The sequence below is a fragment of the Mirounga angustirostris genome, unplaced genomic scaffold, assembly GCF_029215605.1.
Source record: "Mirounga angustirostris isolate CCGP_5_RB_7025 unplaced genomic scaffold, mMirAng1.0.hap1 SCAF_14, whole genome shotgun sequence".
NCBI classification, from domain to species: Eukaryota; Metazoa; Chordata; class Mammalia; order Carnivora; family Phocidae; genus Mirounga; species Mirounga angustirostris.
In genome coordinates this window covers 982,389-998,574 of record NW_026991722.1, presented here as the reverse complement: position 1 = coordinate 998,574, position 16,186 = coordinate 982,389, and the positions used below count along the sequence as shown (strand labels likewise).

At 43.8% G+C, this 16,186-nt stretch overlaps 1 protein-coding gene across 23 annotated transcripts in view; it reads left to right on the top strand.

Annotated features, from left to right (window-relative positions):
- The window catches only part of ATP9B (ATPase phospholipid transporting 9B (putative)), a 249,713-nt gene that overhangs the window by 73,345 nt on the left and 160,182 nt on the right, over nt 1-16,186 (top strand). For all 23 annotated transcript variants that reach the window (XR_010407147.1, XR_010407148.1, XM_064577568.1 and 20 more), the window contains one exon: nt 9,759-9,853. Coding sequence is in view for 21 of the 23 variants with exons in the window: in XM_064577568.1 (XP_064433638.1) it covers nt 9,759-9,853 (95 nt within the window). In the remaining 2 variants the exon portion in view is untranslated. The remainder of the gene's footprint in view (nt 1-9,758; nt 9,854-16,186) is intronic.

Genomic DNA, 16,186 nt, shown 5'->3' with positions numbered 1-16,186 from the left:
TCCTGGAATCGTGCTGGCAGCACCGTGGCAGAGAGCAGCTACAAGGCTTGGAAGTGCCGTTGGTGAAGGGTTTGCATGGGGCACGTTCCAGATCCTGAACTGTGATTAGGTGAAGGTGCATTGGCTGGCGGAGAAAAGTAGTAAGAGCAAGAAAACGCTCATGGTACGTGCAGGACTACAGCTGCTTCCAGAGGGCTCAAGGGAGAATGCGTCTAGCACGGATGTGGGTTTGCACAGACCCGTTTTAGCTTTAGGACACTACGTAAGAGGTGTCCTGGGCTGGGCTCGGTGAAGATACGTTCTGACTGACCTGTCTACCTTCACTAGTTCCCCAGACTTGAGAAGGAGGTCGCTAAATGAGTTCCCGGCGTACGGCTCTCACTGGCAGACTTCAGTAGATTTTCCTCTGAATTTTACAATGCAACTCTGAAGTCAGTCCGATTCCCCCCCACCCCCCGTGCAGATGAAAACTTTAGTGGGGCGAGGTAAGTGGCCGGGAGCATTGGTGAGTGAAGTGCAGAGCTGGTGTTCAGCTCAAGACTGGCCCTTCCTGCTGTGCCCCGGGAACAGGAGCCTCTCTTAGAGCACGGCTGACACTCGGGGCCACATCGCTCTTCACTGGCGCCGTCGGTCTTACCTGCCGTAGGCTGCTGAGCAGCACTCCCGCCCCAGGTCACGAGATACCAGCAGCAGGTTTGAAAACAAACAGGGTCTCCACAAGGTTCCAAGTGCCCGCACTCCAGCGGGGAATCACCCCTGGTTGAAAAGCGCTGGAGGACTTTTTTGTTTTCATTGAAGAGAATCCCTAAGTGTCCAGTTATGTATCTTTTGAGACTAATTAATATTCTTCAGAGATCCTCTCAGTAAGAACAAACTGATTCTGTGGCATTTGCCTCTGTGGGGAAGAAGCTTCTGCTCCTGCCAGTGCAGCCCAGAATTTGGGGACTGGCTCCATCTCCCTGCTGCTGCCAGGCTAGGGCCAGGGCGTCACCCTGCAAGGGGTGTCCACTAGCCGCGCACTTCCCCAGACCTGGTGGACTGGGCCTCCCTTCTGCTCACCAGCTCCCACCCAGAGGCAAGAGCTCTGCCCCGTTTTGATAGTCTGGGAGTAATGGAGCCCCAGCTGGTTAGCCCCACCAGCTAGCTTGTAGGGCCGGAAGGGCTGCCAAAATGCCTCCCCTAATCCCAGCGCCCACTTAGAAGCAAGCAAGGTGCCCCTCCAGATAAAACTGGTTGCTGTCCTCTTCCATTCTCTTGTGTCTTGGCCCAGACCTTTGCAGACCTTGCTCCAGTTCATGCCTATGGGTGGTGGTGAAAACAACGGAGAGCTTGGTGGCCAGTCGTTCAAAGGGAGGATCCATGATGTATACCAACAAAGGACAGAGCAGCCCAGTGAGAAACTTCACCACCAGAACCAGGGGAAGAGTCAGCCAAAAGGAGTCCCACAGGATCACGCTCAACACTGCGTGCATGTGCTAGTCTGCTCTGCTCAGGAGGAGTCAGAGTGGGGCAGTCTTGAGAAGGTCTCCAGGAGACACATCCATGAGCAGAGCCAAAGCCTTGCTTGTCTCGGGGGCCCTAAGCACAGTCTCTGGGTGTCCTGCTCATGGCCAGTGGTAGTTCCTGCGAAGCTGAGCTTAGAAATAGAATCACATCCCTCCCCGTTGGTCTAGAAGATTGTACGTGTGCCCAAACCATGGCTGTGGGCCCAGGAGCGTGGACAGAGACAACCTGCAAGCTGCTGGTCCATTCCTGGCTGAACTAAGGGCAGAATCAAGAACGAACTTCCCAGTTGGGGAGAATAGCCTCTAAGCCATGTGTATCCAGTGGGAAAGGGTGAAAATCTGACTCTGTGAGTTCAGACACCACTTTTGACCAACAGGAAGTTGATGTGGGGCCAGGAGCAGCCCCTAGAAAGCCAGGAATTCAAATCTGGTCAGGGACAGGAGGGGGTTGGTGCATGCTACAGGGTAAATGGACTTCACAGAATTAGGTCAGCCAAATCACAAAAAAGAAACATGTCTGAACAACCAGCACTCAAAATGTTTGATGTTTGTATAACAGTTCAGAGTGTTCACTAATCAACTGTGGCGGATTTTATGTGATTGTACAGCAGAGGGGTTTGAAGTCACATGGGCCTCCTGATGGCATTGTGCCGTTCATCCTGCCCGTCCCAGTGAGACCTCAGGGCAGTGCACCTCTGAGCTTGAAATAGGGGCATGTTCTCTACCGACTGTCCAACAGGACCTCAAATATATATAGGCCAGGACTGGCGCTTAGTAGATGCTCAGTAAATATTAGTAGCCTTCTTGTTCAGAGAGAAATGACTTTTTATTATGCATATATGTCTCCATATATTTTCTGAGGAGTGTGGAACAGTTTCTAATCAAGAAAGTAGATACCATATTTATTTCTTCTTAGTTTGGAGCGTTGTGTTAGTTTCTCCCCATAACGATCTTTGGAAGGTATTTTCTAAATGAGCCAGGCCCCGAAGAAGTGTACTTGTATTACATCCCATGTCCCTGAATTCCTCTCCCTGGCACTTTATCTGCCCTCCTCCCACCCCCCAGTGGTCTCTGTAATTGTGGTCCTTTGGCCCTTGAGGTTCAGAGGGATCCCTGTCATGGCAGAAAAGACAGTTACACTCACAGAGCTAGTCTACTGCTTTGTGAAGCAGACTTTTCTGGATGCCACGGGTCTTCTTTCCCTCAACTGCACGTTGTATCTGCTTTTCATTTCCAGCCGAATCCCTGCCCCTCTGACTTTCACAGAAACCGCTCCATCTCATTTCTAGAACAGGACGCTGGGTGTGCCCCAAGTGATGGAGGGTGGGTTCTGTTTTAGAATCCTGAGTCTGGGCTACTTGTCAGCACTACGTGTGTGTCCCAGAACTTGTTTTACTCCTTTGGATTTTGCTCATTTGCTTCTCTGATTATTAGACGAAACACTGAGGTCAGTAGAACCCTTGGTCCCCGGAAGAATGTTCTCGGTGTAGTGGGTGTCATGTGGATTTTGAGTACACGCGGAAGAGAAGCTGTGTGTAAGCCCGTGTTGAGGAGGGGCGCAGCCGCGCCCTGTGACTTGGGGTACAAGTTGGCGGCACTGCTGCATTGGCTGCAAAATCTTCAAGTCTGTATTTCCATTTTTGAAGCTATCAGTAAATCTCTTCTTAACATTTGTCAGTGTGTACAATCTCCCCACCACTATCCAGTTTTATTTTTGTTGTTTTAATTATAAATATCTAATAGTTTATTTTAACCATTTTAAATCACCTTAACAATTTAACTGTTAAATAACCATATTATTTCAGCTGCTTTTTGGGTAAGTGATTGTTTTGTTTTGGAGGGAGAGAGAGAGGAAGAGAGAAGGTGGGGGGGGACGCAGAGGGAGAGAGAATCCTAAGCAGACGCCACGCCAAGCGCGGACTCAGTGTCATGACCATGAGATCGTGACCCAAGCTGAAATCAAGAGCTGGACGCTTAACTGACTGAGGCACCCAGGCCCCCCTGGATAAGTGATTTTTAACAGGTTCTGTTAGATACCAGAAAACTCAACCAGCATCGTCTGGTTCTGTCTTCTGAATCTAAGCAACTTAGAAGCCACCACATTGGAAGTTTTAGGCCCTCTCTCTACTGGGTGACCACAGCCTGTGAGCAGCCACGGGCTTTTTTCCCTCTACCAGTAACCTTACGATTTCTGTATCTTCCTTTAAAGTTAAAACCTGTTTCACCCAGGACACTGAGAGTTACACCATCAATGCTAATAAATAACTAGTTTAAAATATTGTGAAAACCTTTTATTTAATGTTTCTGTTTTGCTGTCTTCTGGATAAAAGGGAAAAGGCCATGAGATAAGTTATTGACGAAATTAGCTGCTGAAGTGGAGAGGAGGTGTAGTCGGCCGATAACTGTCATAGCGTGAGCGCTGGTAAACGACCGCGCATGCAGTCAGCCATCCACCAGAGCCGCCCTGGTGCTGAGCCGCATCGATCGGTGGCAGAGTGTCAGCAAAGTTGATGGATGGGGCCAACACTGATAGACAGCAGAAGGGAGCCCTGAAATATAAATATGAGAAAAGTACCAGGAAGGGGAGTCTCCATCTCTGCAGGTGTTCAAATATAAATTGAAATGTGGGTTTCTGTGGTGCAGTTCCAGTTATCTGCAGCGTTTCTCTCTTTACTGTAGAGATCCCATGTTTGTACAATTGACCCTTGAACAACCCGGGGGTTAGGGCTGCTTACCAACCCCCCCACTCCGCCCTGCCTGTCCCCCACTCCCCATGCAGTTGGAAATCCACATATAACTTTGGGCTCTCCCAGAACTTAACTACTATAATAGCCTGCTGTTGGCTGGAACCCTTACCAATAACATCAAGTCTGTTAACACATTTTATATGTTCTCTGTATTACATGCTGTATTCTTACAACAAAGTAGGCTGGAAAAAAGAAAATGTTTTTAAAATCATAAGGAAGAGAAAATACATTTATAGTGGACCCATTAAAGGATCAACTTTATAATATTTTTGTTGATATATCTTTGTATTAATCTGAATGCATTTTTAAAATATACTTTCAGACATTAATTTTTTTAGAGCAATTATGGGTTTTCAGAAAGGTGAGAGGGAGGTACAGAGATTTTCCACGTACCCTGCACTTACACACGTATCGCTTCCCCCATCATCAGTAGGCCCCAGTGGAGTGGTGCGTTTGTTACCAGTGATAGACCCAGCCCGGCATGTCGCTATCAGCCGGAGTCCACAGCTGACGTGAGGCTTCGCTCTTGGTGGGGTGCCTTCTGTGGGCTTGGACAAGTGTAGACATGTATCTGCCATATGGCATCATACAGTGTTTTCCTTCATGATATTATTTGTAAAAATCCTCTGTGCTCCATCTATTCATTCCTCAGCAAACACCAATCGTTTTATTTACTCCATAGTTTTGCCTTTTCCAGAATGCCGTATCAGATTGTCTTCTTTCACTGAGTGGTGTGCATTATGAGCTTTCTCCGTGTCTTTCATGGTCTGACAGCTCATTTCTTTTTAGCGCTGAATAATTCTTCATTGTCTGGATGCACCATAGTTTATTTATCTACCTATTGAAGGACATCCTAGTTGCTTCCAGGTTTTGGCCGTTAAGAGAAAAGCTGCTGTAAGATCCGTGTGCAGGTTTTTGTGTTGACTTAAGTTCGTACGTTCTTTGGGTAAGTGCCAAGCCGCACGGTCGCTGGATTATACAGTACGGTTGTGTCTAGCTTGGTGAGACTTCCGCCCAACTTCCACAGCGGCTCCGCCACGTTGCGTCCCCATCAGCAGTGAGTACGAGTCTCTGCTGCTCTCCCATCCCCGTCAGCGCTGGGCACCGTTCTCATCGGTGTGCAGTGGTGTCTCCTTGTGGTTGAAACTTGTCTCCCTGATGATACAGGACGATGTGGAGCCCCTTTTCATGTGCTTATTTGCCACCCGTGGGTCTTCTTTGTTCAGGTCTGTAATCCATTTTTTTTTTTTAAAGATTTTATTTATTTATTTGAGAGAGAGAGAATGAGAGACAGAGAGCACGAGAGGGAAGAGGGTCAGAGGGAGAAGCAGACCCCCCCGCTGAGCAGGGAGCCTGATGCGGGACTCGATCCTGGGACTCCAGGATTATGACCTGAGCCAAAGGCAGTCACCCAAATAACTGAGCCACCCAGGCGCCCTGTAGTCCATTTTTTAATCAGGTTATTTTCTTATTCTTGAGATGTAGGAGTTCTTTGTATATTTTGTTAACAGTCTTTTGTCATGTGTGTGTTTCGCGAACATTCTCTCTCCCAGTCTGTGGCTTGTCTTCTCATTCTCTTGATAGTGTCTTCTGTAGAACAGAAGTTTTGAATTTTAATGAAGTCCAGCTCATCACATATTTCTCTCTCGGATCGCACCTTCGGTGCCGTATCCAAAAAGTGGTCACCACACTACGCTAGGGTCACCTAGGTTTTCCCCTGTTCTCATCTAGGACTTTCTAGTTTTGCATTTTACATTCAGGTCTGTAGCCCATTTTGAGTTAATTTTTGAGAAGGATGTGAGGTCTGTGTCTGGACGCCGTTGCCGTGGGGATGTTTTGCCGTCACGGCACCCATTTCCCGAAGAGACAGTTTTGCTCCTTTGTTGCAGCTGACTGTGTTAATGGGGGCTTATTTCTGGGCTCTGTTCTGCCCCGCTGATCTGTGTGTGCTCCTTCACCAGAACCACATTGCCATGATGACCGTAGCTTTACAGTTAAGTCTTTTTTTTTTTCCCCCCAAGGCTGGCGAATGGTTTTAATTTTTAAATGTACCTTTTTTCTTACTTTGTTAAAATACACATAATATAAAATTTATTACCTCTTCTTGAGTTCCCGGACCCAGTTCCATCGTGCAGTGGAGAGATTCCCACACATACAAACCTAAGCAATTCTTGGGATAGCAGCAAGGTGTCTGAGACTTCAACTCCATTCTGACACTGTCTGCCTTGGAAATAGCATCTGATCTCACAGGTTAAGGGCTCAGTCCTATAAGACTGCCTCCTGCCCCCGAATTCAGACACCAGTCGGAAATCCCAGGATGTGACTTGTGCTTCTGACCAACTGGCTGCAGATTGGAGGTTCCAGTGACCTCCTCCGTAATTTGCTGCAGCGGCCCACAGAACTCAGGGAAACACGTTTACCTGTTTGTTAAAGGGTATGACAAAGAGTAAGAATCAAGAGCCAGATGAAGAGGTGCACAGGGAGCGGTCTGGGGAAAGGGTGTGGAGCTTCCATGCCCTCTCCCGACAGCCACTCTTCCCAGTCTCCAGGTGTTCACCAATCCGGAAAATTCCGAACCCAGCCCTTTTGGGTTTTTAGGGAGGCTTCTTCGCATAGCCACGATTGATTAAATCATTGACCATTGGCTGACTGAACCTCCAGGCCCTTTCCCCTCCCCAGAGGTCAGGCGTGGGGCCAAAAGTTCCAGCCCTCTGATCACATGGTTGGACCTCCTGGCAGCTTGAGTGAGTGGGTTCCAGAAGTCGCCTTCATCAACAAAAGACACCTTTAGCACTCTCAACACTTGGGAAACGTTGAGGGTTTGGGGAGCAGAGAGCCAGGCACTGTGGATGAAGACCACATACTTATGAGAAATATATATTTGGTCATCTGAATCATCTGAATGACCAAATACATATTTCTCATAAGTGACAGTATTGCCCGATCTTAACTATTTTTTAAAAAGATTTTTATTTATTTCTGTGTGCGTGCGTGAGAGAGAGCACATGAGCGCAGGCACGAGCAGGAGGAGGGCAGAGGGAGAAGCAGAGTCCCTTCTGAGCAGGGAGCTTGACTTGGGGCTTGACTCCGGAACCCTGAGATCATGACCTGAGCCAAAGACAGATGCTTAACTGACTGAGCCACCCAGGTGCCCCATCTTAACCATTTTTAAATATGTAGTTTAGTGGTGTTTTATTAAATACATTCACATCATTGTACAACTGCCCCTATAATCTATCCCTGTAACTGTTTTCGTCTTGTAGAGCAGAAACTCTATGCCATTAAAAATAACTCCTCATTCTCCCCTCCTCTCCACCAGTGGTAATCACCGTTCTACTGTCTGTTTTTATGACTGTGACCCCTCCAGAACCTCATATAAGTGGAATCCTGCGGTATTTGTCTTTTTGTGACTGGCTCCTTTCCCTTAGCATAATGTACTCAAGGTTCATCTGTGTTGTGGCATATTGCACAATTTCCTTCCTTTTTAAGGCTCCATAATACCCCATTCTACATACAGACCACAGTTGGGTTTGTTTTTTTTTTTAATCCTTTCATCCATCAATGGGCACTGGGTTTTTCTCATGTTTTGGCTCTTGTGAGTAATGCTGCTATGAACATGTGAATACACATATCTTTTTGAATCTTTTTTTTTTTTTTTTAAATTTTATTTATTTATTTGAGAGAGAGAATGAGAAAGAGAGAGCACGAGAGGGGGGAAGGTCAGAGGGAGAAACAGACGCCCCGCTGAGCAGGGAGCCCGATGCGGGACTCGATCCCAAGACTCCAGGATCATGACCTGAGCTGAAGGCAGTCGCTTAACCAACTGAGCCACCCAGGCGCCCTACACATATCTTTTTGAGACCCTGCTTTCAGCTCTTAGCGGTTTATACCCAGAGGTGGAATTGCCTGCCTCATTTGGTAATTCTGTCTTTAATTTTTTGATGAATTTCCATACTGTTTCCCATGGAGTATCTCTTGCCATCATTCCACTTCAACCTCTTTGTGTCTTTGGGTGTAAAGTGAGTCTCGTCTCCACGCATATGTGGTTGGATTATGTGTTGTCACTTATTCCGGCAATCTCTGTTTCTGATTGGAGAGTTTAATGCATTTACAGGGTCAAGTAATGATAAGAAAAGACTTCTCTCGTTGTGCAGTTTGTTTTCCATGTGCCTCAGAGCTCTTTTTCATCTTCATTTGCTGTATTATTTTCTGTTTCAGGTAATATTTTGTAGTGAAATGGTTAAATTCCTCTCTCATTTCCTTTTGTGTCTACTCTGTAGCTGTTTTTCCGTGTGGTTACCGTGGCATCTCCACGTAACATCCTAGGTTATAGCTCTCTAATTGGAATTTGTACCAACTGAAGTTCAGTAACATATAAAACTCTGCTCCTTTACAGCTCCATCCCCACCCCTTTGGTTGTAGATGTCACAGAATTACATCTCTAAATGTTACATATCCAAAAAACATAAACTAATAATTATTTTAAGTGCATTAGCCTTTTAAATTACATAGACGACCAGGTGTGGAGTTACAAGCCAAAGTTACAGAATTCCAACTTTTAGAGCAATGATTGCTTTTTTCTTTCAATTTCTTGGTCTCTTAAGTCATGTGGGAAACAAAGTACAGTGACAGACTGTTGCCGCAGTGTTGCTGGCTGGTGGGACTGGCCATGTGTAGGCCCTCCCTGAGACCTTACTGCGTGTACACCCTGCAGATCGTTAACGGTAAACATTGAGGTCTTTCTCTTTCTCCCTCCCTTTCCTTTATTCCCTCCCTCCCTCCTCTTTCTCCTTCTCTCCCTCGCTCTCCCCCTCCCTCCCTTCCTGGCTTGCTCCCTGTCTCCTGTCTGTGCCTGGTCTTCAAGCCTGTCTTTCTTACATGGCTGCTTGTACTCCCTTTTATTCATTGATTCTCACATTGTCTGTTCCCAGCCTTTTGTTACGATAAATAATGTTACAGGATCATTTTGTATGTATGTCACTTTGTGTTTTGCTATTCTGTCTTAGGATAGGTTCTGAGAAATGGTGTGATAGCATGGTCAAAGGGTGAATGGAGGTTTACTTTAATATTTTTTCATGTTTAAAATTTGATTGGGTTGTATGACAATAGATCTTACCTGGGTTTTGGCATTTTAGCTGTGCTTTTATTATTGAATGCATGTTTTATGGTGGTACGTGAGATAATTTATTAGCAAAGTTATGGCACACTCTTGGATATTTTTGTGTATTTACTTATTATTTTATTATTAAAACATGAGTTAAAGGTAGAAATGATCAAAGCAGTTTTTTTAAAATAAAGCCCTAATTAATAATACGCCTCCGTAGGCAAGGACATGACGTAGCAGGTAAGTAATTCGTTAGTGGCCTGTATCTTCTCAGCGCACTTGTTTGTGAGTCAAATATATAAAGGCTTTTAGGGTTTTTGTGTCGTTGCTGTATCCCACTGTGCTGCACACCGGTGGTCTTCAAGCACCTGTAACTCTGGAATCTTCTTGTCTCATTCCAAGGTTCGTGTTTTATTCGAACTGATCAGCTTGATGGTGAAACCGACTGGAAGCTGAAGGTGGCGGTGAGCTGCACACAGAGGCTGCCAGCCCTGGGGGTGAGCATTCTTGCAATGACAGCGCCATCTCACTTCGTGCGCGTTCCCAGGCAGCAGATCCATTTCTGCATACACCAGCTGACTTCTTGAGTGCACGGGTTCCTAAAAATGATTCTCGTAGTACTAACAAGGGGTGCTTGAAAATTATGCCAGAATAATTTCTCTGCTGTCTGGCACATGACTTGCTCTCGCTGTGGGTTTGCAGCGCTCCTGTTGGCCCGGGACTGTCGTCGCCTTTTCTCTTCTCCTGCTTTCCTTTCCCTTCTGGTTTTTATTTGTAAACCTTGCAGTTGAGTAATCTTTAAGATTGAGAACTTTTGGCGGGGTGAAATGAGTCCATAATTGAGTCCCTTTTTGCTAACTGACTTAACTCTGTGGTAGGCTGGTGTCCATTAGTTTTGGCAGATTGTGGAACTCAGACGAAGTTAAGCCTCCTTTTGGAGACAGGCATGTCCACTCTGCTTTACCTGGGACAGTAGAGAACCCTCTTCTGTTAGGAGGAGGGACAGTGTTACTGTGTCTTGTGACCAAGAGAGAAGGAAGAGGACACCGTCAGGCACCTTGCCTGGTCTTTGCCCAGTGCCCCTTTGTTCCTGGGGAATAGGCAAGAGGTGGGATTAGAGAGAATAGTATGTATGGACTTCAGCATTTTCAACGATCTCTCACAAATGCTGAGAATCTACTAAGCTGGCACACATCTTTTTTTTTTAACAAAGCCACGGTTGAGGCCATTTGGTGCTTGTGTTAGGCGTTAGTATGTATTTGAATGAGAGGAGCTTCATTCTTCCTACATGATCTGCTGATATGCAGTGGAGAGTAAAGAAAACTTGAGGTGGTCTACGAGTGACCTTTGCCTCGAGCACTTGTTGGTAAAGGCAAGGGAACTTGGGTAGTAGTATAGACTTGGTCGCTTTCCTTAGATGGGTTGGGTTTGGATAGGAGTAGCTACTTGCACTGCATATGATGTACAGTTAATTTACCATGAACAGCAGGAGCCTTCCTCATTCGTGTGTACACTGGACCTTTTGGAAATTATACACGTTTGACATGTGCAAGACTGGGAAATATTTGGTTCTTTAGGAGTTTTTGGTTGTCTATGCTTTATGTGGTCCCTAGGTTGAAATTTATTCCTTTATATGTTTTGTGTATATCTTGCAAGACTTTCTGGTCGCTAGTGAGCAGTTGCTGATTCTTTCTTTTGTCCATTTATTCATTGTCACATAACAATGTGGGTCATGTAATATGTCTGTCACAGCCTAACCTCCTGCCTTTCCTGCTCCTTTTTTTCCCCCCCGAACCCTTTAAAGATTAAAAAAAAACAAAACCACAACCATTCTTACCCCAAGGGTGACACAGAAGAGAGTGCAGGTTGTCAGATTTGAACCCCAGGTCTTGGTTTCCCAACCCCTGAGCTGGAGAATGGCCCCTCTCGGCTCATCAGCTAACCTTGTACACCTCTGTCATGGGTGGGAGCAAGTAGGCAACTCCTGGTTTTTGGCTTTTTTACATATGTAAACATTAGGAGGAGGCGTGTAAATAGCAAGTCTTCCTTTTTCAGGTAAATTCTGAAAAGTAGAATAGGGGGTGTGTGAAGGAACACCTGTGGTTTCAGCTCGTGGTGGTCATCTCAGAAGGGCTGTGCCCAAGCCCCTGTAACAAGCAGAATGCGGTTACTGGTGAATGTACTTCAAAACACTTAAAGTAACTCCTGAAGGAAAAAATCTCTGATGGAGAAAACTTAGACCATTCATTGTTTTCATTTGTACCTCCTTGTTCCAGTATGGCTGAAATTCCCCACCACGTGTTCACTAGAAATTTGTGTTTATTTGTTGCTTTGCCCTTCTCTTTCGCCCACTTTCGTATTGGTGTTTGCCAGTTAGAAAATCATACATATGCTCATGTGGTGTATAGTATTGAGTTGATAAAGCGAGACATATGCAAAGTGTGTCCTGTTTTTAATTGTTCCTTCCTTAGACACAGAAATAGTCTTGCATCTCCTGTACATCTGTGGTCTCCATCATTCCTCAGATCAGAAGTTGTTTCTGAAAATTGTCCGAACTACTGATCTAGATCAGTTTCTGAGTCAGTGCAAGGTGGACCACCGCTCGATGATTTGTTTTCAGTCTTCCTTCTCAGTGTTCTGGGACGGTTTATTTAAATTCTGTAGGATATTATGTATAATTTATATGATGTGGGTTAGTACAACTTATTGACTGATTGATTGTGAATGAGGGAAAGCAGATTCTGTTGGACCAGCTGATGAAGGTAATAGTTGAGGTTGACATTGACTCTTTCTCACGAAGCAGCTGACCTTTGTCCACTTCACAGTGGACAGGAACGAGTGGGGAGCTAGTAAGTCATTAAGTCACAAGTCAGGGATGTGTGGGAGAGTGTGCACGCAGAGACGGCCAAAGTGCTTTCCAGAGCAGCTGTACCATGAAGCACTGCCACCAACAGTGCGTGAGTGCTCGAGTCTCTCCACAGCCTTGCTAATATTTGGTGGTGTCATTTTTTAATTTTAGTTGTCTCGGTAAGTGTGTGGTGATACCTCATTTTAGTTTGTGTTTCTGTAATGGCTAGCAAGGCTGAACAGTTTTTGTTTTTTGTTTTTAAGATTTTTATTTATTTGAGAGAGAGCAAGCAGGAGGGGGAGGGAGAGAGAATCAGAAGCAGACTCCACGCTGAGTGCAGAGCCCAACACGGGGCTCAGTCCCACAGCCTCAGATCATGAGCTGAGCCGAAACCAAGAGTCGCATGCTTCACCGACTGAGCTGCCCAGGCGCCCCCTGAACCGTGTTTCTTGTGCTTGTTTACCATCTGTGTATCCTCCTTGGTGAAATGTCTGTTCATGTCTTTTCAGTGGCTTTTGTGTAATTCCCTAGAATGCTCTCTGTACATGACCGTGTCATGGGCAAGGAAGACAGTATAGCTCTTCCATGCAAGTGTGCATAGACGGCCTTCTCTTTCTTCTGCTTGCGTATCACACCGGCTGCGATCTCTAATGCACTGTTGAACAGAAGCGGTGAAACCATTCATCCTGGTCTTCTTTCCAATCTCGGGGAACACGTAACCTTTTAACATCATGTGTGATGGTAGCAGTAGGTTCTTTTTACAGGTTGAGGAAATTCTTTCTATTCCTAGTTTGCTGAGAGGCTTTATCATAAATGGGGATTGGATCTTCTGTGTTTATTGACATGATTGTATGATTTTTCTTTGTCATCTGTTAATAGGATGATCTGTATGGACTGATTGATTGTATCAATCTCATATTCCTGGGGTAAACCAAATCAACATTTGTTCATGCTAAGTGTCCTCTTCATATATTGCAGTATTTGATTTGCTAATATTTTGGGAAGGACTTTTGTGCCTATATTCACGAGGAATATTGATTATGTTGCTTTTGTTTGTATTTGTCTGTTTTGTTTTTATTGTAATGCATTTGGTTTGTTACCTAGGGATGTGCTGGCCTCATAAAATGAGTCGGGAAGTCTTTTTGCCTCCTGTATTTGTTGAAGTAGTTGGTGTAAGATTGGTGTTATTTATTAATTTTTTTTTACTATTGAACGTATTCCCCTTGAAACTATCTGAGTCACAAGTTTACTTTGTGGGAAAGTGTTTAGTTGTGAATTGAATTTCTGAAGTAGATAGTAGAGTTAATCGGATTTTTTGTTCATTGGAAATTTGTGTTTTTCAAAGAGTTTATTTCATGTAAGTTGCCAAATTTTATGGTATAAAATTCGTTATGTTCTTGTTTTTTAGTTTTTGTAGGATCCCCTCTTGCATCTTCAATATTGGTAATTTATATCTCTTTTTTTTTTTCTTGGACAGTCTCATGAGAGGTTAATTGACTTAGTCATTTCAAAGAACCTGTTTTTGGTGTCTTTGATAATCTTTATTGTTCGTTCATTTTCTGTCCTCTGTTCTGACATTTATTTCCTTTCCTTCTTTCTAACTTAGTTTGTGTTCATTTTTCTTTTCTTTGTTGACTTTTAAAGCAGAAGTGAGACTCTTGATTTTTTTACCTTGTTCTTTTCTGTTATAAGCCCTGAGAACTGTGACTCACCTAAGCATTACTTAACCTGTATCACATAAATTTTATACACTGTATTTTCATTATGTTTTTGTTGAAATATTTTCTAGTTCCTTTGTGATTTCTTCTCACCTTTCCTTTACTTGGAAACATTGCTTCCTTACCATGTGGTGGGGGATTTTCCTGATGTCCTTTGTAACTTAGCTGTTATTTAATTCTGTTACGTTCATGGGCCCCGGCATGTCTTACGTCACAGGTTGGGACTTGTGACTCGGCTCATGCTTTCTGTGGGTCTGTGCTCAAGCCTGTTTACAGAGTGTGTTCTGCTGTTCTGTGGGTAGCCTGTCAGTGTTCATTAGGTCAAGTCGATGAAAACTGTTGTTTAAATGTTGTGTATTTTTACTTACTTTCTACCATTTATTCTCTTAATTAATGAAAGAAGACTTTTAAGATGCGCTCTTTCTCCTTTGGGTTCTATCAGTTGTTGTCCTGTGTACCTCGTTAGGGTCCATGCACACTCAGAATTCTCATAGCCTGTTGATGAACTGAACTTCGCTCAGTATTTGTGGTGGTGGTCTTGGTTGTGACATCTACTTGGATGTTAGTATAGTGATTCCAGCTTTCTTTTGATTGGTGTTTGCATCTTTTTCCATGCTTCTGTGTTTACTGTGTCTGTTTCTTCATATATGAAGTGGGTTTCTTGTTAGCATAATACTGCTTTTTTACTTATTCTGACAGTTGTTGCATTTTTAATGAGTACATTTACCATAATTCCTAATAACGGTTGAATTAAAGGCGGTTACCTTGCTGTTTATTTTCTACTTATCTCTTTGTTCCTTTTTTCCATCTTCAGGTATTATTTTAAGATTTTCGTTTAATTACTATTATTGGCTGTAACCATTAGTTCTGTTTTGCAGTTGTTCTGTGGTTTCCAATATGTGTTACTAACTTAGTATTATCTTTCTCCAAAGGGTAGTATACCATTTTGTATATAATTTAAGAAACTTGCGCAGTTAGACTTCCACATTCTTCTTCTCATCTTTGGTGTTACCGTGTCATATATTTTACTTCTACATGTTATAAGCCACACATAGAATATATATATTTTTTCTTTAAAGCAGTCAAACATGTGGGGCACCTGGGTGGCTCAGTCAGTTAAGCATCGGACTCTTGATTTCAGCTCAGGTCATGATCTCAGGGTCGTGAGATTGAGTCCCGTGTCGGGCTCTGTGCTCATTGTGGAGTCTGCTTGAGATTCTCTCTTCCTCTCCCTCTGCCCCACCCCCACTAAAAATAAATAAATCTTTAAAAAAAAAAAAAGTTGTCGAACGTGTTAAGAAGGTAATAAAAAAGTAAAAACCCTCTTTTCCACTTTTCCTGTACATTTACACAGTTCCAGAGTCCTCTTCCCTGAATGTGGATCTAACTTTCAATGTAGTTTTCCTTCAAATCAAAGAACTTCTTTCAGTATGTGTTGTAGGAGAAGTCTGCTAGATTAACTGTGAAAGTTTTTGCTTGAAAAACGTCTTTATTTCACCTTCATTTTTGGAAGAGGTTTTTCAAGTTTTTGTTTGACAGTTTTTCTTGTCTCTGCTTTGCCTTACAGCATATGCTGTCTCCTCTTTATTGTCTCTCTCTTTCTATAGGCATTTTAAAGATTTTTTTTGTGATGACTTCTTTCAGGAATTGGTGTGTGTGTCTTCATTTGTCTTGCTTAGAGCGGTTTGTTGGGCTTCTCGGATCTGGAGGTTCTTGTTTTTTTTTTTTTCCCCCCCATTTCAAAAACTTTTAGCCTTTATTTTTCATGCCTTTCTGCCCAACCCCCTCCATCTGAGACATCAACGACATGTGTGTTAGACCACTCATTTCCACAGGTCATTGAGGTCCCTTGCTCTTTACTTTCTGTGACTCGATTTGGTAGTGTCTGTTGCTCTCTTTTAATTCACTGATTTTATCTTCTGAAGTATCTAGTCTTCTATTAAGGTCATCCAGCAAATTTTTTATTCCAAATATTGTATTTTTAATATCTGGAAGTTCCATGTGGTTCTCTCATTTTCATTACTGTTTAAATACCTTTCTTTCCTTCTTGATGTGTTCATAGTTTCATTTAAATCTTTCAGCATTTTATAATACTTATTTTTCATCTGTTAATTCCATCGCCTCTGTTATTTCTTGATATGGTTCTAGTTTTTTTTTTTTAAGATTTATTTATTTGAGAGAGAGTGTGCATGCATGAGCAGGGGGAGGGGCAGAGGGAGAGAAAGAGAGAGAATCTCAAGCAGACTCCCCGCTGCGCGCACAGA